The sequence below is a fragment of the Bos indicus genome, chromosome 24 (assembly GCF_029378745.1).
Source record: "Bos indicus isolate NIAB-ARS_2022 breed Sahiwal x Tharparkar chromosome 24, NIAB-ARS_B.indTharparkar_mat_pri_1.0, whole genome shotgun sequence".
Classification (NCBI taxonomy): domain Eukaryota; kingdom Metazoa; phylum Chordata; class Mammalia; order Artiodactyla; family Bovidae; genus Bos; species Bos indicus.
Genome location: NC_091783.1, coordinates 56,541,481 through 56,566,973, shown reverse-complemented (window position 1 = coordinate 56,566,973; position 25,493 = coordinate 56,541,481). Strand labels below are relative to the sequence as shown.

The following is a 25,493-nucleotide window of genomic DNA, read 5'->3' as shown; positions in this document are numbered from 1 at the left end:
TGAAGGGTCTTTCAAAAAATGATGATTCTCTACATTTTCTATTTTGTTTATTATTATATAAAGAAACCCTACTGATTTTTGAGCATTTGTGTGGCTGGTTAGTCATCTGGATATCCTTGAGTGATAAGATCTACCTTCTGTCTTAAAAACATCACTACCATGATGGCTATGTTTAAAATTGCACTATAAAGGGATAAGAGTAGAAGCTGGAAGACTTGGCAGTAATACTAGTGAGAAATGAAGGTTTCTAACCAGGGTGATAACAGTAAAGGTGGCAAACAGTAGCTGAATTTTGGATATATTTTGAAGGTAGAGCCAATAAGATTTTCTGATGGATAAGATGTCAGAGAGAGGTAGGAATTAGGGGCGGGCTTCCCTGGTGGCTCAGACGGTAAAGTGTCTGCCTGCAATGTGGGATACCTGGGTTCGATCCCTGGGTCGGGAAGATCCCCTGGAAGAGGAAATGACAACCTACTTTAGTACTCTTGTCTGGAAAATCCCATGGATGGAGGAGCCTGGTAGGCTACAGAGCATGCGGTCACAAACAGCCGGACACGATTGAGCGACTTCACTATCATATCTTATCACTAAGAAAGTGGAAAGAAAATAATTATCAACTGAGCTGGGGAAGGCTGCAAGCAGAGCAGGTTTGAGTGGGCAAATCAAGAATTTTTATCTTCATCGTGTTTTTGAAGGATGGATAATTTCTAGTTTTCAGTTATTTGGTGTTTTGTTTTGCTTTTAAGAATCTAACTCTGTTTTGGCAGTTTCTTTACAGAAACAATGTCACACCAGTACCGCTGTGCTTGAAGGAGTGTTAAGAGCACAGGTGGTTACTGAGCCATCTGTATGGAGCCCCAGGACCCTAAGAACATAATCTGTAAAGCAAAGGTATAAGGAGGGAGCTCTGTATTTCCTGATTTCATTCAGGTTCTCTAGTGGGCTTCCACTCTGGAAGCTCCCAGTTGAACTGGCTCACACCAACAAGTTCACCAGCACTTACTGTGTGATCATGGAAGCCAGAGTATAAAACATTCAAACAGTCTTAGGCTCCCAACATTCCACATCCTTGGGAATTGTGTTTTTGAAGGACACTGCACGAAATGGCAACCCACTCCAGTGTTCTTGCCTGGAGAATCCCAGGGACGGGGGAGCCTGGTGGGCTGCCGTCTATGGGGTCGCACAGAGTCGGACACGACTGAAGCGACTTAGCAGCAGCAGCAGCATGGAATCTACAAACAAACTTACAAAATGTTTCTGTTTACTTCTTACAAAAAGCTTTCTAAGCGTACGCAAAGAGTCGGATACGACTGAGTGACTGAAATGACCTGAACTGAAGGGTACCGTCAAAAGTTCCACAGCTTTTGAAAAGGTTAGACTAGATGCTCGCCTCTGTCCCCTTCGGCTATGAAACTGCTGGAGCTTACAGAATTAAATATATTAATTACAGTGACCCTGGAGTACATAATTAGGACAGACAAATATGAAGGAATGCTTCTTCAGAGCTGTCAGAAAACTTCAGACCAAGGTTATTTAGTATCAGATATAAGACAGTCCTATTCAAAATAAAAGGTGGGGGTGGGGTTGCCACTGGCAATACGAAGCTCAAACCTGCCACTAAATTTGCGACTCAGTCAAGGTAACTAGTATGTACATTAGATGGTTGGCAGAGACTTATACCAATGCTGTATTACATTCTAGATGCCCCCCAAAATTGGTATAATGTCTTTGTACTACATTCTTAAAGGATACAGACCTCAGAGTACCGTAGATGCTATATTTAGCTACTGAAATATTTTTAACAAAGTCACTTTAAAACCCTTTCGTACATTAAATGGTAAGAAAGGGCCACTAACAAAGGATTCAAATAATGTACAGGAAGGTTGACAGATTTTTTTTTCTGTAAGTAGCCAGATAATAAAAAATCGGGGCTTGGTAGGCCATACGATCTCTACAGCAGCTACTGCTACAGCGTGAAACAGCCAACGGGTACGTAAACAAGTAGACGTGGCTCTGTTCCAGCAACGTTTTATTTGGGGGAAAAAAAAAAAAAAACGGGCAGGGGGCCAGGGGTGATTCACAGCCTTGGTTTGCTGATCTGTGGCCTACAGTACAATCACATCAATACAACACAGGTCCACAAAGCGGGACATGTGTGGGGGATGAGTTTTGTGGAAATAATTGTAGCCTGGTAAGCTGGTAAGGGGTACCCATAGGAGGGATCACAGAAAAATACTTTAAAGATGCTCAGCTTCAAACATGGCATGGCACTGGAATACTAGAACCTTTAAAAGCAGATTAACAATTGATAAAGAACAATGAAAGTAAGACAGGCAAGTTCAAGTGATAATAATAAACAGAAACCATATAGTTAGGACAATAATACATCACATAAATAATTTCATAGAACTGTGTAATTTTAGATGGAAGTGGCCTGAGAAACAATCTCGTCTAACTCACTTGTTTTATGGAAGAGGAACCGAAAATGCACAGTGCAGTAAAGTAACAAAAAGAATTGCAAACTAAAGGTATTTTTGGAGAACAAGGATGGGATTACGTCACCAAACAAGGGTTTTAATGCAAGTGTCAGATCACAGTTAAAACGATAAAGCTGTTATACAACATAAATTATTGATAAGTAAAAACAGAAGAGTAGTGAAATTTTCCATTTGATCTGAGCTTAGTATGTTGATGTGGTTAAAACGTGAAACAAGGTAATAAGTAGGTAGAAATTCATCCAAGTTAATAATATACAAATATACATGAATACAAATAAATAATTATAAAAATACGTAAATGTTTTATTTCAACACTTACGGCCGAATATGGCTGTAATACAACCGAAGAAAAGTGCATTTTTATATAAATCCTCTGGGAACCAACGTAGTTTACCATAAACAGTACGAATCAGTATGTATTGTAGCAAATAATATCATGGGCTTTGGAAGAAAAATTGCATTTGGATTCAAATCCTTTATAAGACAGATAACCTTAAGGAAGAAATCTAATTTTTAAGAGTATCTGCTCACTCATATATAAAATGTTGACAGTAATACCTACCTTATAAGATTTTAGGAAGATTTTTTCAAGTAGTCTATATACATATATATGTCATTTACATATAAATGTTCTAATACATAGCAGATGTATTTCTTTTCTTTATTCTTCTAGACACATTTCTGGTAACAATCATAATAACTAACGTTCAACTAACACTTACTTATACGTCAGGCACTTTTCAAAGGGCTTTAGATACCCTAATTTATTTATCCTCACAATACTCCTCAAGAGGTACATGACATTATTGTTCCTATTTTTCAGTTAAACAAACAGAGACTAAAGCATTTAAGGCCACAAAGCTACTGAGCAGTGAGTCAGAATTTAAACCCAAGCAATCCAGAACACTGAAACTCCAATAAAAAGGCTGAACTACCTAAAGAATTAGGTCTGAGAGTAATAGAAATGTTATTTATTCACTCTGATTAGTTCCCACTACCTCTTCCATTTTAAAATAAAAAGAAAATTACAGTTTGTGCATTAAGGTAGTTTAGTGCCCCAAACCACCATAGAACACTTAATGTCAAATAACTATAAAGGACCCTGTCTTCTGCTGGGTTTGTCTACTCTGGCTACAGATGAAAATTACATATGAAGCTTAAAAAAAATAACATAGACGTCCAAATCTCACCCCTGACATTTTAAGTAGGAACTCCAGGGTAGGGCTCAGACACATGCATTTTCAAAACACTCCAGATATGATTTTAGTACACAGCTAGAGTGAGAATTAGAGTTCTGAACACCAAAGATAACGATGGCAATGCAAGCCAAGTAGCATCTGGAACCAGGATAATTTTTCAAGGGAAAATTACCAACGAGAAGGAGCAGTAAAGAATAGGAACTGCTGACGGAGGACAATAAGAAGAGTGAATAAGGTGGACAGCAGGTAAGAAGCCAGACAGGGAGGCAGGTTCACTTTCAGATGCCAGGAAGGCGAGTTACACACGAGGAAAAGCAAACAGAAATGCAATCTCTACAGCCACAACAGCAGCTCAGCAACATGATCTCAGGACTTACATGTGACCAGGGAAAAGGCCCATTTTTTTGGTCATTGCTTATCCTTGCAAATGACACAATGCTTTCCTCATCATTGTTGCTGCTTGTTTTTCACAATTTGCCACTACTGTTAGTTTTGTTATTAACTGCAATTCAGTGACTTTGTCCCAATTTTGCTGATAAAACATCTGAAATTTGGCTTAACTTTTTCACCATAAGATCAGAAATAAAATTCATTATAACAACTCCAACAAAGATTAATGTAGTCATTATATAAAACATGCATGGTTAGAAAGCACACAAAGTAATCAGCGAATCATTTTCACAACAGTAGACCACAACCAACTAAAATCAAGCATAGCACCAGAAGATTATTAATATAAAACTCTAACATAGGTTTCATAGGATTAAGACATTGCTGCTGCTGCTGCTGCTGCTGCTGCTGCTAAGTCAGCATCAAATTGAGGCTTCCAATTTGTGGTATTACAGCTGAACTAATCAAGAGGGACACAAGTCTATTCTTGTCTACTATGATTTAAAAATCATAGTAACATAGGAGCCATTTATTCCAACAAACTCATGGGGTTCTTAACTGTTTATTTTAATGACTTTCTCTTGAGAATCGAATGGAATCTGGATCTTTTTTCCAGAACAGAAATGCAAGTGCCCATAAACAGCATCTCCCAGGCAACATCATGATGCCATTCACCTTGGCCAGTAGAAGAGCCCTGGGTTTGCAGATTTCCTAAAGACCCACTATGGGGAAACATTCATTCTCTTTCTCTAAGTTTTTCACACCTTAGATGTGAACTGTTCATAAGTATGGAGATGTGGATTTTGTACATGCTTATCTCTCTACAGCACCAGCACATCCCTAAACAAACGATTCAACAGGGCACCTGTTTCCAGGTGAGCTGTGGCTCACTGATGTGCGTGCCCCTTTTCTGTACGGCCCCATTTCTGAATCTCACTTGTTTATGAGACAAGACAACTGCGTGAAATGGTGAACATACAGATTCAGATTTGGAAGACAGGTGTTCAAGTTCAGGCTTGATGCTCTTTTAGCAGTACGAGGTTAAAACGTTTGACCTATGCCTTCATTGTTTGTAAGAAGAAAGTTAAATTCAACTTCAGCAATCTTGAGTGAGTACTGAGCTGAGCTTCAGGGTCCTCATCTAATAAATGGTAACAGCATGTATCTGACATGTTTAGAAAATTAAATAAGATAATACATATGAAGAACATAGCAAAATACCCTGGCACAGAGTAAATGCTCAGGAATCGACTCTTATTAATGTACCTCATATTGGATAAAATATCTGTCTTGCAGGGTAACAAGAGATACATGTGGACTTGGAATAAACACTGTTAAATAAATGGTGGTTTCTGTGGACGGAAGGGGGAGCTGGGACACAGGAGTGAGTGACGTGCTGAGTGCAAGCCAGGAGAGGCGGCCCCTCCTCCCCTCGGCGACGGATGCACTCCCCAGGCTCTTGGGGGTGCTCATGGCTCAAAAGTATGGGCTGATTCCCTCTGTGGGATTTGCCCCAGGATGAAGAGAGTGGCCCACCCAAAGTCACACCCCTTCTTCAGGGCACCCCTGATTCAATGACTGAATGACCTGGAGATGTAAAGGCTGAGCCCTTAGACCTACTTTAGGACAAGTCTGAAGTCTATCCCAGCTCCAGAGTTCCCAAGATCAACTGAAGCTTTCTAGGCAATTGAAATGCAATTCGCCTTCTCCCTCTGCCCAGTTTCTGTCTCTCCTTAAAGGTACTGAGTTCCCAGGAGAGTTCCGCACACAAGTGTGTCTCAGAGTTGGCTGCCTCGGGAAACGTCTTATGGCACCTGCCCAAAGTCAGAAAGCTAATGAGAGACCAAAATGAGATCTGCTAGACAGCAGATCATTCCACAGCACATCTGCCAGCATCATTCCACAATGAACGATCCAGAAGGGTGGGGTGGGGAGGGAGTGAAAGGGAGGTTCGGGAGGGAGGGGGCGTGGGTGCACCTGTGGCTGATTCTTGTTGACAGAAAACCACAAAATTCCATAGCAAATATCCTTCAAATATAAAAATAAAGTGGCAAAAAAAAAAAATGCTTTGAACAAAATATCTGACATTATAAACAGAGCTGTTTTAAAGAACTCTTTTATAAAAACATTTGTGCTTTGATTTATAAATGGAGAAATAACATATCATTTTAACCAAATTAGGTGACTTTAAATATGACTTATTTGTATATATTCTAATTTGTGTAAGAAATATGAATATCAATAAATCTCCCTCACCTTCTTTACTCAGAAAAAAAAAAATGAGCAGAAGAGACTGAGTGAAAGGAGGAACCAAAAGCCCTATAAGGTAACATAAATGATTCCATAAAATATTCTAACCACGTCTCATATGTGGAGCAGAATAAAAATGAAGGAAGATCCTTATTGAAGTTGAGCTGATGAGACACAAGAAAGCAATCATTCCTACTTAGAGCAGAAAACAGGAGGGTGAAGGAAGAGGGGAATTTCCTGGGATGCTTTCCATTTCACTTCAGAAGCAGAGACCAACTGGATCAAAAGGGGCTTCAAAGATAGACAGCTTCTGCCTTTTATTTTATACAAGCGGAAACTGCACCCTGGAGGGTCACTTTGCTCCCGAGGCACAAGGTCACAGAGTAGCCTGGTCTAGGACTCAGTCTCCACTCTTCCAGCTTTGTTTTCAATATGTGATTCTGATACTTTATGTAAGGAGTAACACCCACAAAAAAATTCATATAAATGCCAGCATAAGTATAAAATGTATCACAGGAACTCCCCTGCTGGTCCAACGGCTAAGACTCCACATGCCCAACGCAAGGGGCCCCGGTTCGATCCCTGGTCGGGGAACTGGAGCCCACACGCCGCAACTGACGATCCTGCGTGCCAGAACGAAGATTTAAGACCTCATGTGCTACAACTAAGACCCAGTGCAGCCAAGTACAAAACAAATATTTTAAAAAATTAACCAGTCAATCTAAGACGGAGATGGAAAATTTTTTAAATATAAAAACAAAAAACCAAAATGTATTATGAAACTATGTCTAACTTTTGAATTAGGCATCAGTGTCTCTCCCCGCCCTCCCCACCAATGTGGATGATCGGAACTTGACTACGTTCTGGGTTTTCACAGAATGTCTTTACAAGGAAGGTTAGAGCTCCAGCAATTAAAGTTCACCAAATATTGTATCTTAATGCCCTTATCTCAGAATGAGGACAATAATTACTAACTCATTCAATAGGATGCCATAAAGACTAAATATTTAATGGTAGCAACACATTTTAAATGCCACATAAACAAATACCATAGCGATACACATAGCAACTTCTAGCACGTTGATATTACACAGAACTGATTGAAAAGAGCCCAAGGAAGACCCAGGAACATTTAGACACCTGACTATTTCCAATCAAGAGAGCAAGATTTAAACTGATACACCTAAAGTTTAATCAAGACATCCCTATTCTTAGAAATCCCTGTGTTAGGCAAATCTACCACCAAGGAATCTAAGACTTTTGGGAAAAAATAGGGGAATGGGATAGAAGTTAAAAGAAACTCATGATTATCTTTAAAGTACTTTTAAATTATTAAAATAGAATAGGGCAACCATAATACGTAAGAAATACCACAGACATTTTATAGATTTTGAACTTGTTCCAGTAAGTACTATATCATTCACTTTTATATATGATTTCTGCTTTCTAGAGAACTCTGAGAATCTCTCTGTCCTCTGTTACAATGAAGTAATTATAAATATTATTTGCTAAGAATCACTACCTTCTGTCCTTTCCACATCTGCATTCTTCATCCAAGGTGCTCAAAGAACAAGTTTGGTTTTTAAAGCCTTCACTGTTTTAAACGTTTGGGTAAATTTTGTTTCCCTTGCTTGGAAAAGTGGAGGTGGCAAAAGTGCCTCTGAAGCAGAGCTCAGCCTGGTTTCCCTCACGCCAGGGTCAGGCTTTGGGACCCCTTTGCAGAGAGTTAAAGTTCAGCTCCCTGAATTTTAACAAACCAAAGAGCAGTACTAAGAGCCTTCCATTCCTTTATCAATTCCCAGGGCTTCTTTGAAAAATCTCCATTTCTACTGTGCTATATTTCTACTGTGCTTTTTAAAAATTATCTACTTCACCTAGCCTATTCTGTCTTTTTCTAGTTACATTAGTAATAATTTATAGATGAAACTGTAAGTCAAGAGAAAAGACACACACAAGCAAATTCATGAATATCAGAATTTTGAATAAAGATAAACTGTGGTTAGTAAGCAGATGGCAACAATACTAGTCTAGATAGGTAAGATAATGCGGTGTAAACCAATCTCCCTGTGTGTGCCCAGTCGCTAAGTACTGTCCCACTCTTCTGCGACCCCATGGACTGTAGCCCACCACGCTTCTCTGTCCGTGGGATTTCCAGGCAAGAATACTGGAGAGGGTTATCATTTCCTTCTCCAGGGGATCTTCTCCAACCCAGGGATCGAACGCACATCTCCTGCGTTGGCAGGTGGATTCTTTAACACTGAGCCACCTGGGAAGCCAAACTCATCTGCCTACCAACCAACTATTGGCTTGGGTGAAATCAGCCAGTGACTCATTGATTTATAATGCTCCTACACTTATACACAGATACTAAGATACCTGGCTTCACCAACTCAAGGGACGTGAGTTTGAGCAAGCTCTGGGAAATAGTGAAGGGCAGGGAAGCCTGGCGTGCTGCAGTCCATGGGGTCGCAAAGAATGAGACATGACTAAGCGACTGAACAACAGCAACAACCAAGATACAAAGCGGCATGAAAATTCCAGGGAAATAACATTTATGTTCACTTTCCTTGCAGGAAAATATACAAATGAACGCTGTGGAGGTATTATAAAACACATGTTGGACTAAATCAGCAGTCTTCAAAACAGGTAACCCCTTTCAAAAGGGAGTGTCTAAAGTCTTTTCAAGGAAAATATAGTTTTTTAAGCACACATAGTCTTAAGACATAGTTAGTTTAAAGGAATTGATTTTTGGATGCTAAATATGCAAATTAACACCTTCCCTGAAACATTGAGGGTGGAAATTTTCTCTCAAAGAAAATAATCAAGGATGTAAAATTTTTGACGTTGAAAGTTCGCCATGAAATTTTTTTTTAATGGATGATGATGGCAGGTATCAAATAGTTATGCCAAATATTCTATTGAATTAATTTAAAAGAACGAGTTTCATTTTTAAATCTCAATATCACAATATCTTCAAAATTTTATCTTTTGAAATTGTTCAAACTTATTATTAAAAAGTTTTAGCTGTCAATACAAAACTGTGCAAGAGATTAGACGTTTCTTGATACCCACTAAAGAGATGGTGAGCAAAAAAGTTTGAAAGCCACCAGACTAAATCATGTCAAGGTTTCATTAACCTCTAATATTCTGATATTCAAAATTCTAAACAAGGTGCTCTATATATAAGTCCTACTCTGTCTAGAGTGACACAGAAAGGTTGGGCCTATTAAAGAGCCCTTGGGAGTGTAGGTGAGATTTGAGCAGGGGTTTATGAATGGAAAACAGGAAACTTGAAGAACCCAGGAAATGATGAAGAGGCCCCTGCAGGAGAGGGGAAGCAGATGTGGCCAGGCGGAAAATAGGAAGACCAGGAGCTTTCAGGTCACAAGAAACTTGGGTTCAAATTCAGGTTTTACTACATTTGGGCTGAGCCAGTTTGAAGAAATCTTCATTTCTATTTTGAAGATCAAATAAAGAGATAGAAAAGAAAGTGCTTTTTAAATTATAAACTAACAGCACTTGTTAGTCACTAAGCCCTTTTCAACCAAAAACCATGAGCAGTAGCAGTTTACACCATGGCTGAAAGCATGGGCTCTGGAACCAGTAGATTGTGTTGGGACAGAAGCTGCCAATTCCTGGAGGGACGATCTCAGCCCGGATGGGAGGGAGCGGGCAGGCAACCCAGTCTAGAACAGGGCTTTAGTAATAAAGCTACCAACATGACTCCTTGGTTTCTCAGAAAAAGTATGTGACAATGATCCAATGAACTTCTTAGCTAACAAAGTAGCATATATTTTTTCCCCTTGCTTAAATGTCAAAACTCCAAAAGAACACATCGCAATTTATGCTACAAAGAATATCTTGATGTATTTGGTAAATTATTATTTGGTGGTTAAGGCGGTACATTTGTTAGAAATGATTCTGCATTGCGGTAGGAACATTCTGACCTTCATCTAAGGGCGTTCTGACAATAGGGTACCAAAGACCTCATTATAAAATATCCTGACCTATTACTAACATACCAAACACAGAACCAAAAGCAGCAATATGAGACAAACCCTTTAAGTGCTGACGTTTTTAGTCTTTTGAAAACTGTTACTGGAATATTTTTTAAATTATAGAAGTAATTCATAGTTCCTCATTTATGATCTTTAAAATATATTTTTTACATATATACATACATATTTATATATAAAATACATACATATATATTTATATATATAAATGCAGACATATATATTCATATACATACGTATGTATATAGAAGATAAAGCTGGTCTTCCACACCTACCCCTGACTTTTCAAACCTTGTTCATGACAAGATGCATAGTTTTTCAGAAATTATTTTAGAAGTTAGAAGTTTTGGTTAAAGTCTTGACCAAAATGTAGAAACACAAAGCTCAGAAATGTGTCATTTTAAGAAAAGCATTTAAAAGCCCATGTTTTAACTTCTAAAAAGTCCCAGAACTATAACTACAGGGGAATGCGCCAAATAGATTATACTGCTTTCCAATTTAATTTAAGCATTATATTCGTGCTAAAACTCAGGATATGTTTGCTACTCTTAAGATATTTTCAATACATAATATATATTGAGAAGCAATAGATCAACTTTAGGAATTTTTAAACTTACAAGTGTGTCTGGCCAGTGAGTAGTTGGATCCACCACTAGTCAAACCAAACCCTTCAGGAATCTGACTAGAGCTTCGAGGTCTGGTCAACAGTTTCGGAGGTTCAATTTCAGCACCAAATTCAGCTCCTATCACTCCCAGTAAAACAATAGCCGTAGCTTGCTTCCGTCTTTCCTCATAAGATGTGGAAATTTTTTTCATTTGTGGGACACTTGATAAGCAACCTGAAAACCAAAACATAAGAACAGAAATTAAAAGACTATCAATACATATGATAAAAACATTCAAGACTGCTCGTTCACGAATGAACTGTCTTTTCAATAAATGGCACTGAAATGACTGGTTATCCGTGTGCAAAAGAATGAATTTGGATTTCTACCTCTCATGATACAAGAAAATGAACTCAAAATCAATTACAGCCCTAAATATAGAACTAAAACTAAATAACTTGCAGAAAAAATATAGATTAATATTTTCATGATTTGGGGGTAGGCATGATTTCTTAGATATTATAGCAAAACATGAGAAAATTTTTAAATGTTTTCAAATTGAACTTCAATATTAAACACTTTTGAGCTTCCAATAACATAATCAGGAAACTAAAAAGAACGCACAGACTGAGAGAAAATTGTCAAATGGTATATTTAATAAGAGATTGTATCCAGAATACCTAAGAACCTCTTAAGACAACTCTATATTAAGAAAACCCAGCTTTTAAAATCAGCAACTAATTTAAATAGGCATTTCCCCAAAGATATATGAATGGCCAATATGCACATTAAAGCTACTCAAAATCACTGGTCATTAGGAAAATGAAAATGAAAACCTCAGTGAGATGCCATTTTACATCCATCAGAATGGCTATAATTACAAGGACAGCCCATAACATGTATTGTTGAGCCTGTACAGAAATTCAAAACTCTCATGCATTCCTGGTGGGAATGTAGAATGATACAACTACTTTAGAAAATAGTTTGGTAGTTAGAGTTATAACAGATGGCCCAGCAATCCCACTCCTAGGTATCTACCCAAGGAGGGTAAAAACACATGTACATATAAAGACGTGTACACGAACACCCAGGCTTCCCTGGTGGCCCAGTGGTAAAGAATCTGCCTGCCGATTCAGGAGAAGCAGAAGACGTGGGTTCGATCCCTAGGCTGGGACGATCCCCTGAAGTAGGAAATGGCAACCCACTCCAGTATTCTTGCCTGGAAAATTCCATGAACAGAGAAGCCTGTGGGGTGCAGTCTATGGGGTTGCAAAGAGTCGGACACAACTGAGCAACTGAGCGTGCACAATGATTGTCTACAACAGCATTACCCACAAGAACCAAAAGGCAGGAACAACAAAAGTCCATCAGTGGTTAAATAGCTAAACAAATGTGCTACATTCATCCAATAAAATATTATTCAGCAATAGAAACGAATGAAACATTAATACATGGTGCAATATGGATGTAAATATATGTACACAACCAACTTTATAAAATCCTAATATTTTCCATAAGTGTTTCAGATTTTAAAAAATAATTCAGTTCAGTTTCAGTCACTCAGTCGTGTCCGACTCTTTGCAACCCCATGAATCACAGCATGCCAGGCCTTCCTGTCCATCACCAATTTCCGGAGTTCACTCAGACTCACGTCCATCGAGTCAGTGATGCCATCCAGCCATCTCATCCTCTGTCGTCCCCTTCTCCTCCTGCCCCCAATCCCTCCCCGCATCAGAGTCTTTTCCAGTGAGTCAACTCTTTGCATGAGGTGGCCAAAGTACTGGAGTTTCAGCTTTAGCATCATTCCTTCCAAAGAAATCCCAGGGCTGATCTCCTTCAGAATGGACTGGTTGGATCTCCTTGCAGTCCAAGGGACTCTCAAGAGTCTTCTCCAACAACACACTTCAAAAGCATCAATTCTTCGGTGCTCAGCCTTCTTCAAAGTCCAACTCTCACATCCATACATGACCACAGAAAAAACTATAGCCTTGACTAGACGGACCTTTGTTGGCAAAGTAATGTCTCTGCTTTTGAATATGCTATCTAGATTGGTCATAACTTTCCTTCTAAGGAGTAAGCGTCTTTTAATTTCATGGCTGCAGTCACCATCTGCAGTGATTTTGGAGCCCAAAAAAATGAGCCCAAAAAGTCTGACACTGTTTCCACTGTTTTCCCAAAAATTAACTAATGTGGATACAGCTAGTCTACTATGGGTTATATCTTGACTTTACTACACCTCTCTCTTACCCTAGAGGTCACCATGATTCTGACCTTATCAAATATTTTTTATCTATTATATAATCATATCAATGTTACCTGAAATGTATATTTTCTTGCCTTGAACCATGCTTGTGTTCTATCCATAAACTCTGGGTATATGGATGAATGAAAACCAGTAGGTAGGTAGGTAGGTAGGTAAACAGGCCAATAGACAAACTCTGAACTAAATTTGCTCATAGAGGTTTTTGAGTGTACGCCCATGGGTAAGATTGAACTATTATTTTCTTTCTATGTACTATTCCTGTTGGCTCTTGGTAGGAATATAATACATGTCTCTAAAACTGGGTTAACTTTTACTCCCCAGTCCTCTGAAAACAGTTAAAGAATCATTGAAGTTAGATGAAATTATTTACAATTATCACGGCCTGTGGGCTTCCCTGGTAGCTCAGATGGTAAAGAATTTGCCTGCAATACAGGAGACCAGGGGTTCAATCCATGGGTCAGAAAGAACCCCTGGAGAAAGGAATGGCTACTGACTCCAGTATTCTTGCCTGGAAAATCTCATGGACAGAGAAGCCTGGTGGGCGACAACCCAGGGGGTTGCAAAGAGCCGGACACGATTGAGTGACCACCACTGACAGCGCCTGTGTCAGGAGGACCCTCTTCTGGATCAGGAGGTAGCGGACGCAGGGGTGGGCAAGGCGTAGGGTGGAGGAAAGAATACTGTTGTTGTTGTTGTTATGAATTAATTTTCTGTAATAATTATTTGGCTTGATTTTCCACTAAATTCTTAAATCATTTCAGATAGCTTACAGTTTTAGAATTATGCATTTCATCCAAGTTTTTAAAAGTGTTGGTCTGAAGTTATTTAGACTGTTCTCTATGATTTAAAAAATCTCACTTGTATCAGTTGCTATGAATTCTTATAAGTATTGTTTACTTGTGCCCAGTTACTAAGTCGTGTCTGACTCTTTGCAACCCCTGGACTGTAACCCGCCAGGCTTCTCTGTGCATAGAATTTTCCAGGCAAGAATACTGAAGTGGGTTGCCACTTTCTACTGCAGGGGAAGGAGACTTTCCTGACCCAGGGCCTGAACCCATGTTTCTTGCATCTCCTACATTGGCAGGTGGATTTTTTTTTTTTTTTTACCACTAGTGCCACCTGGGAGGCTTGTGCCTTCTCAATATTATTTTCCCTGCCCTCTTGATCAGTTTTTCTAGAAATACACTTCCTACCAGATTTCCAAAAGTACCCTGGTTTTGATCTGTTTCATTGCTTTCTATTTCACTCATTTCTGCTGTTACTTTTACTATCTCTCTTCCTCCCACTTTCCTTAGGTTTTCTCTCTATTCTCTCTTTCTCTTTGTTTCTAGGTTCCCAGATTGAACCCACCTCACTTCATTATTTTCTATTATGTTTAACAGAGAGTCACAGAGTGGCATCCAGTTTCCTCCTCTCCTTTAATAATACAACCTCCACTTTGACTGAGTAACAATGTATTCATATTCTTTCAATAGTCTTGCAGGAACTGAGAAAGCCTGGCCTTAGGTATTTTAAGTTCTCTTTGCTCATAGGAGCCAAAGCCTGCTTCTGAAAAGCAGCTAATCATTTCAGTCGAGATTACTGCATTTCTGTTCCGTTACTTGTCCACAAAGATACTATCTTTCTTGAGCCTAATTATGCCTTGTTGGTTTTCTATTTGAATAGTTTATCCATCATAGCTGTACATGGGGTACAGAGGGATTTCAAAGGCAAACTTCTGGAGCCATCCTGATTTGGAGGTCAGATTTCTGTCTTTCTAATTTTAACCCAGTTTTTCTTGTCTCTTTCACCCCATTGTTCTATACATTAATTAAATCAATACAATGGGCCCACAGAGCAGTATGGCAACTAAGAAATTAGCAACAGGGACTTCAGAATACTTCTAGATATTTTTATTTTGTCTCTGTGGAGACAAATTTCTTCCTTTGTTATTCTATACTACTGCAGGAAAGGCAAGGGGATGAGAACAGGGAGGGTTTAAGGCGTACCAAACACCAGAGGTCTTCATATAGCAACCTGAAGAATTTTCATGTTAGGCTAACAGAAAGCTGTTGAACAGTTTTTGTATAAGCCGGTGTCATGAGATTCATGGTCAGAGAGATCATGATAGCAGAAGCATGGGAGGTGATGGTGGTGGTTTAGTCGCTAAGTTGTGTCTGAATCACTGTGACCCCACGGACTGCAGCCTGCCAGGCTCCTCTATCCATGAGATTTCCCAGGCAAGAATACTAGAGTAGGTTGCTATTTCCTTCTCCACGGGAATTTCCTGACCCAGGGATCAAACCCAGGTCTCTCTTGCATTACAGGCAGTCTTCTGTATTTCAAGTGGATTCTTTACTGACTGAGCCACCAGGGAAGCCCCAGAATGGGAAGGTAGATTGGGAGGTAAAAGAAGATTGGTGTCAAGAAGAACCAAATGAATAACTGGTGCAATTGCCTTCAGAGAAGGCGATGGCACCCCACTCCAGTACTCTTGTCTGGAAAATCCCATGGACAGAGGAGCCTGGTGGGCTGCAGTCCATGGGGTCGCTAAGAGTTGGGCACGACTGAGCGACTTCCCTTGCATTTTTCACTTTTGTGCATTGGAGAAGGAAATGGCAAGCCACTCCAGTGTTCTTGCCTGGGGAATCCCAGGGACGGCGGAGTCTGGTGGGCTACCGTCTATGGGGTCGCACAGAGTCTGACACGACTGAAGTGACTTAGCAGCAGAAGCAGCAGAATCAAAAGATGGCTGATGCAATGATCAAGTGGAGGACAGTGAGTAGCAGAATTCACAATTCACCCCTTCAGTTAATCATTTGTCATATAAGAATGGGGATCTAGCGTATGCATGGCATTATGCAAATATGAACTAATGAATTCATATGGGAAGAATTAAGATAAATGAATAGGCATAAGAAACGCAAAGTCCCCATCCCCACTGATCTTAAAGGCGACTAAACAGGAATTAGAAACGTAATGGTGACAAAACCAGTAGGAACTTCATGGTCTAAGAGAACAGTATGTGTAAGAACCTAGAGCATAAAGGGATTTGCTGATTTCTACTGCAAGGATAGGTAATGGGGCTGGAACATTGTAAGTCAAGAAGGGAGAGGTAAAAATGAGGGCAAATCACAGACGACTCTACTGGTCACACCCCCATCTTGCCATCCTTTGAACAGCGGAACTTAGGGGTTTAGAAAGCCATTCTGCGTGTGTATGAAGGACGCTGGGTATGAGGTGATCAATAAAGACGGTGTTGCAGAAATGAAAGCAACAGGTTAAGATTGGTTTGCTGTTGAGATGTTAAATAGGAGATGCAGAGAAGTGGATGGCTTCTAGATCCATGGTGAGCTCTGGGTAGCTCATAGAAAACACTGCAGAAAGATACCAGATATCATGCGCTAAATTCTTCTAAAAATCCAAATTAACTGAAGCAAAAGTAAAACAAAATTTTTAAAGCCCTTGCAAGAGAGATAGGTCTGCTCTTTCTAGAAATTAAATTAAAAAAAAACAACAACACACACACAACACCTAGAACACAAAGCTTCTTAGCAAACTTAAATTCCATTTATTTAGCTCTGCTGAAGGCAGAATAGGATGTGGGCTGAATCTAAGAAATGGAAATGGCAAGACAGTATAAAGAATTTAAGAGTCCGAAAGGAATCACTGAGTAAGAAGGTGGCATTAAGGTACTTAAGGAAAAAAGGGGGATTAGTTATTAAGGTGGTAACATCAAAGAGTAGTTATTGTTTATTTGGAGTCCAAGAAAAGTTTGGTGCAATTGAGAACACAAAAGATTTGTTCCTGTCATTGTTATAGTTTCTTAGCTTCTGCATGTTACATTTTACTGTTTAAAAAAAAAAGTTAATTTAGGAAATTTGCCACTAAGGCATGTATAGAAAGACAAAATCTTATACAGCTCTGTCTTATACATGACACAACAGAGAATAGATTTATCTTTAAAACTATTCTAATTCTTTCACATAAAATTTTAGTTATTATTTCCCTAATTTGCTTTATTTTGTTTGGTGTATTTCAAATCACACACAGGCTGCTTTATAACATTCCCCAATGTTACAAACTTATAATTTTCAGAGTCATGTTAAGTCATATTTCATGAATTACATTTTTTATAAAAAGTCTCAATTAAAAGGTTTAAAAATATTTTCATAACGTAGCTATGTCTTCTAATCACATACCATAGTATGCACCTCTATTTCTTCATGGGTGTTTTTTCTGATTTTTTAAGACAAAGAGGAAATGTTAGTAAAAGTGAGTACAGATTCAAAGTATGACACTAATCTGTGATAGTTTATACTAATCAAAGGAGGAAGACACCCTAAAAGCTCAACCACACTAAACAGGAAGAGAAATCAATCATCCCTGCCTCTGGTGTTTAGAAGGATGAAAATGGACCCTAATTCCAGACAAAGTGATATGTTATAGTTTGATCATCTATACCTCAGTACATGCAATTAAAGCCAACTTTATTTGTGGGGAAGAACAGACAGCAGGAGTGCGAGCTGGGTGCCAGGGCCTCTAGATTCAAGGAGCACGTATTTTATTCTTTGCATAGTCTTCTGGAAACAGGAAGCCAACCAAGCTCCCCTCCCCCCGTGTCTCAGCAAGAGCGTGCTCCGTAACAATAGTTCAAAGGAAAGCTCTATTCTGCAGTTGCACTGATTGTTCTGTCAGCTGACCTCTGCAGAAGGGAATTGCTAACCGCTGCCTGGCTCCTCAGCTGACAAATGAATGATCGCGGCTCCATCTATTTTCACTATGGCTGCCTCTAGCCCAGGTGCTCAGACAGAGAGCCCGGTGTGACATCTTAGATCAAGATGAATTGGCACAAACTCCTGATCCAAGATTGTTTTATACCATTTAATTTAGTTTCTTCCCCTGCCTGGATGAGCACAGCTCTGGTTATGGATTTCTATTCTAATGTACTGAAGCAGGCCCTGAAAGAAGCAATGAAGCAGCTGCCGGAGCAGGGGGCTGCGGGGATACTGATCAATAGGCAAGGCATTGACCCCAGCCGGTCAGCCTCCGCAGCGGCCGCGGCTCCGAGGGGGCGGGGGCGCGGGGCACACACGGACGGCTTCCATAGGAAATGGAACAACAGGGGCATTTGGAGGGCTCCACCTCCACCCCGGGCCCCCACCTTCTCTAGGTTCCTTTTGTTTAATTACCTCAGTCTTGTCCTAACTCTCACTCGTTCAAGGAGGAATTGATATTTTGGGGAAGTTTTACTAATGTTCTTTCAAACTGCCCTGGGTAGATTTTATTCTTTAGCTAACAGCAAGAATCATAACAGGTGCCCTCTGCTAAGTGGCCAAAATAGGAAATCTTAATTAGCTGTCAAGTACCCTACTTGGTGTAATTTAAAGTTTGGCATTGGCTCAGGCTCATAAGAACGCTGTCCAACTGGCTCTGAACACTACTGATGCTGAAATTCCATGGTATTTAATTTTTATCAGCACTCAGATCTGAAAAGATGATAGCTCTTTGTTAACAGGGACAGAAGTCAGGACAAGAGAAGGATCCCCTAAAAGAGACACTGACTGATTAGTAAATGTCTAAGGTGATAGAGGCCCATCCCCGCTACTATTCTAACAACCACCTAACAATTTCTGATTCTTTTTTTCAAATTTGGAAACATTGAAAATCACTCGCTTTGCCTGTTTTCTCCTAAATAATACAAGATATACACAATTAACTGCAATGTTTTCCTACAAATAGACAACCAAATGGGAGATTCTGAGATATTAAAAAATAAAATAATTCTGGAAAAGTAGATCTTTCTACAGTTTCATTTGTCTCATGAAAATTTGGTGTTTTTTCACAGAGACATGGGTCCATTTAATCATGCTAAAGGGTGACATGGAGATCCATTTTCTTGACAGGACGGTTGATCACCCTATCACAGTAAGAAAATTAATACCTTCAACTAGCCCTGTGTGGAAAACAGAAGCTACATGCAATGGTAAAGGACATCAATGTTCTATATTTGAAGCTGCAAACAGAATACTTGTTCTGTGTGAAAATAATGTTTCCTCATTATTGGGTGGCTTTAAACAAAATATGAGCCTTTGATTTTATTAAAACAACTGTTTAATTCATACAGTGTTCCTCAAAAGTACATAATTGTCTTTAGATTTAGCATAATTGACTCTAGATTTTCAGGAGCAGGAGTAAACCCTTTACTTACAGCTTAACTAGAACACAGGTAAAATATTTGAGAAGTTTAAGCTATTTAAAGGGCTGTGAGATATTGATTGCTTCATTTAAAAAGCAGTCAGAGAGTGCAACCGAGAGGTCAAGATAAATTTAACAGTTTGAAGCACTTTACTAAATAACTCTAAAGATCATGTTAATTGGCTTTGTGCAGTTTCAGGGTAAAATTAATTTTATCCTAGCTTACAATAAAAGGATTAAAAGACATATTAAGTTCTTCAGTTTTAACTGGAATAGGAATCAATGGATTTGAATTAAGGCTAACGGCGGTTTTATGAGAGATGGCCTACCAGCAGACACTTTATATCTGCTATTAGCCATATATTGATGGGGCGCTATTATTGTGTTAGGTATTAAAACCTTTGAGAAGAAGATACCACCAATTACTACTCTGAGAATATACTTTAAGAATTGGGTGATTTGACCTGGAAAAACTGTCATCAAAAATTTGATTCTTTGTTTAGGGTTCAGTATCAGATGCTTATTATAGCCGACTTATCTATGTTACAATATCTATAATTTTAGTAAAAATAAATGAAATGATGCAGTTAAATTCAATCAGAATTCATGTCAAGATTATAACTATATTTAAAACCATATCACGAGCGTATCAGTAGGGTTTTTTCAAACCAAAACATTACATCCAGATTAATTTTAGCATACCGATGTTATGTCAGAAGTTCCTGGCAATAACAGAGTCCAAGTAACACTCATAATGATACAAATATATTCTGAATTCAATATAAATTTTTATATACTCTAAAACATCACTCTCAAAATTCAGAAATGTCTATTATAATAAAATAAAAATACAATTAAAAATTTTTTTTCTTCACTCTTTCATTATTTAGTAATATGTTTTGGAACTACATCATAGAAAAACAAATTGCTTTTACTATGCACTTGCCTAGCAAAGCAAAAACTACAACTTGTAGTTATTAAGGTATAAGTGTTATATATTAATAAGGGCTTTGTAAGCCTTTATGGGAATGATTGGGAAAAAGTAATTGCAAGATCTCACAGCAGAAAACTAAAGGACAGCAGGCAAAGACTATGTATAATACTAATTTGGATTAAGTTAGAATGTAGTTTTTGTTGTAGCTCTTTACAACTCTTTTATTTGCAATAAAGTATATTTACTAATATTAGGTTATGATTGATTATTAAAGAACAACAGTAAATTTAGCAAAGTGAAATTTATTAATATTGGCAATCTTAAAGACAAGAGAACTTTCAGAATTGAGACATATGATTTACTATTTATAGTGTGCAGCTCTGCAAATATTACCCAATAAAATTATAAAAAATTTTTCTTTTTTCAGACAAGTAAAATATTCTTCTAAGTTTTCATTTTTATCTGTTTCTCTTTTCTCAGTCCCAATGACATATTAAACGTGATGTGGTATTATTAACTGATATTATGAAAAACATTAAATTGTATATTAAGTAGAGCTTAAAACAGTACAGGACAACAAAATATGTCAAATGAAAATATATTTTAATATATTTTTGAACATAAACAGAAGAACCTAAAAGAAACTAAATTTTCAAATGTGAGTTGAGTTCTGTTTCTGAGAGGTATTTCAATCAAAATAATTTCAACTTCTGACTACTATCTAAATTGATATATCTACTTGCCTAATGGAATATTAATTTATTTTTAAGATATGCTTTTTAAATAATCATTATACAATGCTAATCAAAAATGTTAATTTTACAATACATATACACATTAGAGTACATAATTATATGTACACACATAAGTATAGAACATTTTTAGCTTTAATGTCTTGATACCCTCAGCTAAAACTGTATTTTTGAGATTTTAAAATGAGTAATCTATGTTTTAAGTCATACTGAGAAAAATATTGACCCTCAGTGGAGTTTTTACAATTGTAAATAAATTGTTCCCACATGTTTAGCTGAAATATTTTCCATAGCTACTGGCTGCTACTTTTAGGGTTGCTTAAGATAAAGCACAGCACAATAAAAATGTCAAATTTTACTCCATATGCAATTGTTATCGTCTAAATAAGCTTTATTAGCTATTTATATCTTTAAATAAGCAAAAATCTTTTGATATTTATTTTTAAGACAAGTTGATTTTAAAAAGGTATAGTATTCCAAAAACTAGATTTCAGCTATCCAATATACTACAGCTGAATACTGTAGTATTAGTTGAATACTTCAAAGATGCATTTGTTACGTGGGAACAGAAAAAGACATAGACTGGTAACATTCCAGCACGTGAAAAAGAATGCAAAGATCTCACACTCTTTGGTGGTGAATCCAGGTTTCATAAGCTCATAAGGAGAATCTATGAGTCCATGCCACTGATAACATATGTAATTAAGTTCCTTAAGCCATAAGCTTTTATATGAATGTTATATATTATTTTCACTTTTGTTGGCACAGCTTAGAGCACAGCAACATCTTTCAACTTTTACAAAACGTGGCAAATAAATTTTGATGATATGGAAAAACAAAATGGCAAATGGTTCTTTGGCCAACGTGTACATTTCTACCTGTGCTTCTGAAGTAAATAAAACACGGAAGTTTTTGAATCTTCCTCTCCCCTTGGGAGGGACGGAAGGAGAAAAGATGTATTGATTAAAAATGCAAACATGGGAACTTCATAATTTATTTCCAAACTCACATTATTACCAAAGCTAGTGCTGCCGGTGTGTGCAGAGAAAACTCTCCGTATCAGCACAGTCATTTCCACTACTGCATTAAGAATATGTTCCAGCTGCTCGGTGGCACACCTGCCAGAGTCTTCCTCACGCCTACGGATGGAGCATATGGAAGCTACTCCCCAAATGTATGAGGCCTTCGCTGTTTTTGTTGCTGCTGCTCCAATCCCCCCCTCACTTGAACACTGAAGTAAACAAACATGCTATTAATTTGTATGCATGCTCGACAGCCCCCTGCTGGACCATAATAGTTTCTGGAAACACATACATCTTTCTGTGGCTGCTGATGAAGCCGTTTTAAAACAGTGCCTCTCCTCACACAGAGATGTACTGTGTGTGTGAGCACTTGACAAAATACTTCAGGTCTATTTTCTACACAATAAGATAGAAGCAAAAGAAAGGAACACTCCAAAATGATCTTCTTTTTCAAAGGAAATTTAATATCATCACTATCTTAGGGGTACGTCAATTATTTTGATAATAAGAAACCTTAGCCAACTTGTATGTTTTTTAGAGCAATTCTTTTAACAATTTCTTATCCCTAACACAGACAAGTTCTACACTTAATTTCCACAAACAGCATTATCTTATTTTTCTCTTTACTGTCTACCTGATCATCAAAAATCCATTTATTTCCTTTTACTTTTAGTGCAAACATTCAAATTTTGGGAGAAAATCGGATTTAAAAATTTCCAAATATCTATCTAAGGCATGTATGTAATCAGGAATCTTGCAGCTAAAAATTATCAAGAATAATGTTCAATCCTTGGTTCACTTTACCTTTCAAGGGTGAATGTGAGATACAGGTCAAGTTTTAAAAACCACGGATTGTAACATTAAGAAGACCATTATTAGCTTTTTCAGAAGGAAAGAAATATTTCAGAAATAGTGGTTTGTGGCTTGTAAAATTACATAAGTCTGAAAATACAGCAAATAATTCTTAATTTTTTCAGGTTTAGAAAAAGGCAACTTCTGCAATGACATTTACTTGTAAAAATACTGGAATAGACACGATGATGTGCTTCTTTGAAAGATCAGATGGAACCCATGAGCCAACATTTGGTGGACTGTTAGAACACATTCTACGAAGATTTTCATATGTGTGCATTACAGCACATGGAGAAATAAACTGTTACCCCTGAGGGCATTCTTATTCATAAAGTGACAAGTTACTTATCGGACTCACTTAAAACATGTTTTCACCTAGGTAATGTCTATCAACTCAGTGAGATAAAACCAGATCAAAAGGAATAACTGCCTTGTTCTACCTAGGAGAGGTTAACAAGTATATCTGTTCATTTATAAGAAGTACTTGCAGTATTCATATTTTTGAATTAATATACATTTGGTCACAATAATTTAACAATGACATCACTAAAAGTTATCATTTAAAATGTTTCTTTTAAATATTTAAAATATTTCTTTTAAATAAATTAGAACTTCTAAAGGATTTCTTGCTGTTATTTTTCTCAGTAGATTACAATGTTTTCTCTAATTTTGAGAAATAATTTACTTATTCACATGCTATCTTTTTTCTTCTGCTTTCTTCACTCTAAGTGTTAAGCAGAAGTAATAAAGCAGAGTCAGGTACAATAGAGCATCTTGGGAATTAATGACCACAACTTTGAAATAATAGCAGATCTGGGGAAATGAGTGGCAGTGAAGCCGCAAGTAAAGTTTTATAGGAAAGACTTTAATAACCTAGTGTACAATTAGCAGAAATACATATGATTTTATCTTTTTAAAAGCATCAGATGAGTTATTAAAATTTGATATAGATTAACATACAATTCTTAACAACTAAATATAGAAACTTAAAGGAGAAATAAAATGAGAAAGAGATAAGTAAAGAAATTTAAAAGAGAAATAAAAAGGTCAAATATATCTTCGACTTTTAACTTACTAATCCTATTAATAAATGATCAAAAAAGCAAAGTTTTGAAAAAGGAAAAAGCAAATAAGCACAAATTAACTAAGCATTAGTACTAACAGTCTAAAATCCACTGACAAAATAAACCATAGCCCCAAACTGTTAAGAATACACTCATTATTAGCCCGAACCTAAAGAAAAAGGAGACCTCCTATAGCCTAAGGAATACACATGTGTGTAAATGACATATTAGCACATTTTTTTCCAAAGAGACTTCTAACTAGTTTCAGAGAACTTTAAGAAAAAGACAACCTGAATTGCTTAAATCGCTACAAAGGACTTTAATTTCTAATCTCTACATATTTATGCTTTCATCATGTTTTAAGCTATATGTAGACAGAAGAATTATGTGCCTTTTAAATTATTACAGATAATATTTAAATTGTGTTACATTTTCTCATTTTACGACAGGGATAACTAGTCTATCAATTGGCTCTAGTTGTTATTTGCCAATGCTTTTGTCACAGATCTTTTTTCTTTGACTATGTACCTTCTCAAATAAGCATGGAAGTGCAAGTGTTAGTTGCTCAGTCATTTCTGACTCTTTGAAACCCCAGGGACTGCAGCCCGCCAGGCTCCTCTGTCCATGAAATTCTCCAGGCAAGAATACTGGAGTGGGTAGCCATTCCCTTCTCCAGGGGGTCTTCCAGACCCAGGGATAGAACCTGGGTCTCCTGCATTGCAGGTAGATTCTTTACCATCTGAGCCATCAGAGATGTTCTTTCATGTAATTGTGGTATGTGATTTCCTATTAATTAGTTAATTCCATTTGTAATTTGGCTCTGAGTTGCCTATCTTGCACATATCAAACTAAAACAGCCTTTGAGTCTTGAGTTTTGGCAAAATCCTTCCAATGTTTAACTGAAAAGTTAAGCATATACACTTAGACAACCTGGATATCGAAGTCATTGATTAGTTACAACTATGGATTGTGAGAAGCTACCACTCCTTAAGTGAACACTGAGAACAAAATTCAGTGTCAACCTATGCATGCGTGCGTTCAGACAGTCAGGGTTTTAAGATGCCATGCTATTTTAAAGACTTTAAAGAAACAAACAAACAAAAAAACCTGCTCCTGCTACATGACAACACATAATAATTTCCTCAAAATTCTACCTGACTCACTCAGATCATTAGGTTACTCAGGAGTTGTGAAGAGATAGCTTTATAATCTCTTAATTCATTTTTTATTAAGACAGAAAGTTCCATATGTAAAAACCTAGAAAATACATATATATTGATGCTTCATGCATACGATTTTTCTCAAATAAAACTGTTTCTCCCAGTATAGCAAAATAAAAAATGAATATGTTTCTAATAGTTTACACAATGTTTTTGATTTCTACAAAATACTGTTATAATGACATAATTATATTCTATATAATCACTTTTCTTTTACAAAAGCAGATAAACAATTAAGAATTGAAGGGAAA

The 25,493-nt window shown here is 37.5% G+C and overlaps 1 protein-coding gene across 5 annotated transcripts in view; it reads right to left on the bottom strand.

Annotated features, from left to right (window-relative positions):
- Positions 1–25,493, bottom strand: part of WDR7 (WD repeat domain 7) — a 352,599-nt gene that overhangs the window by 144,495 nt on the left and 182,611 nt on the right. For all 5 annotated transcript variants that reach the window (XM_019986705.2, XM_070779108.1, XM_070779109.1 and 2 more), the window contains one exon: positions 10,971–11,192. In XM_019986705.2, coding sequence (XP_019842264.2) covers positions 10,971–11,192 — 222 coding nt within the window. The remainder of the gene's footprint in view (positions 1–10,970; positions 11,193–25,493) is intronic.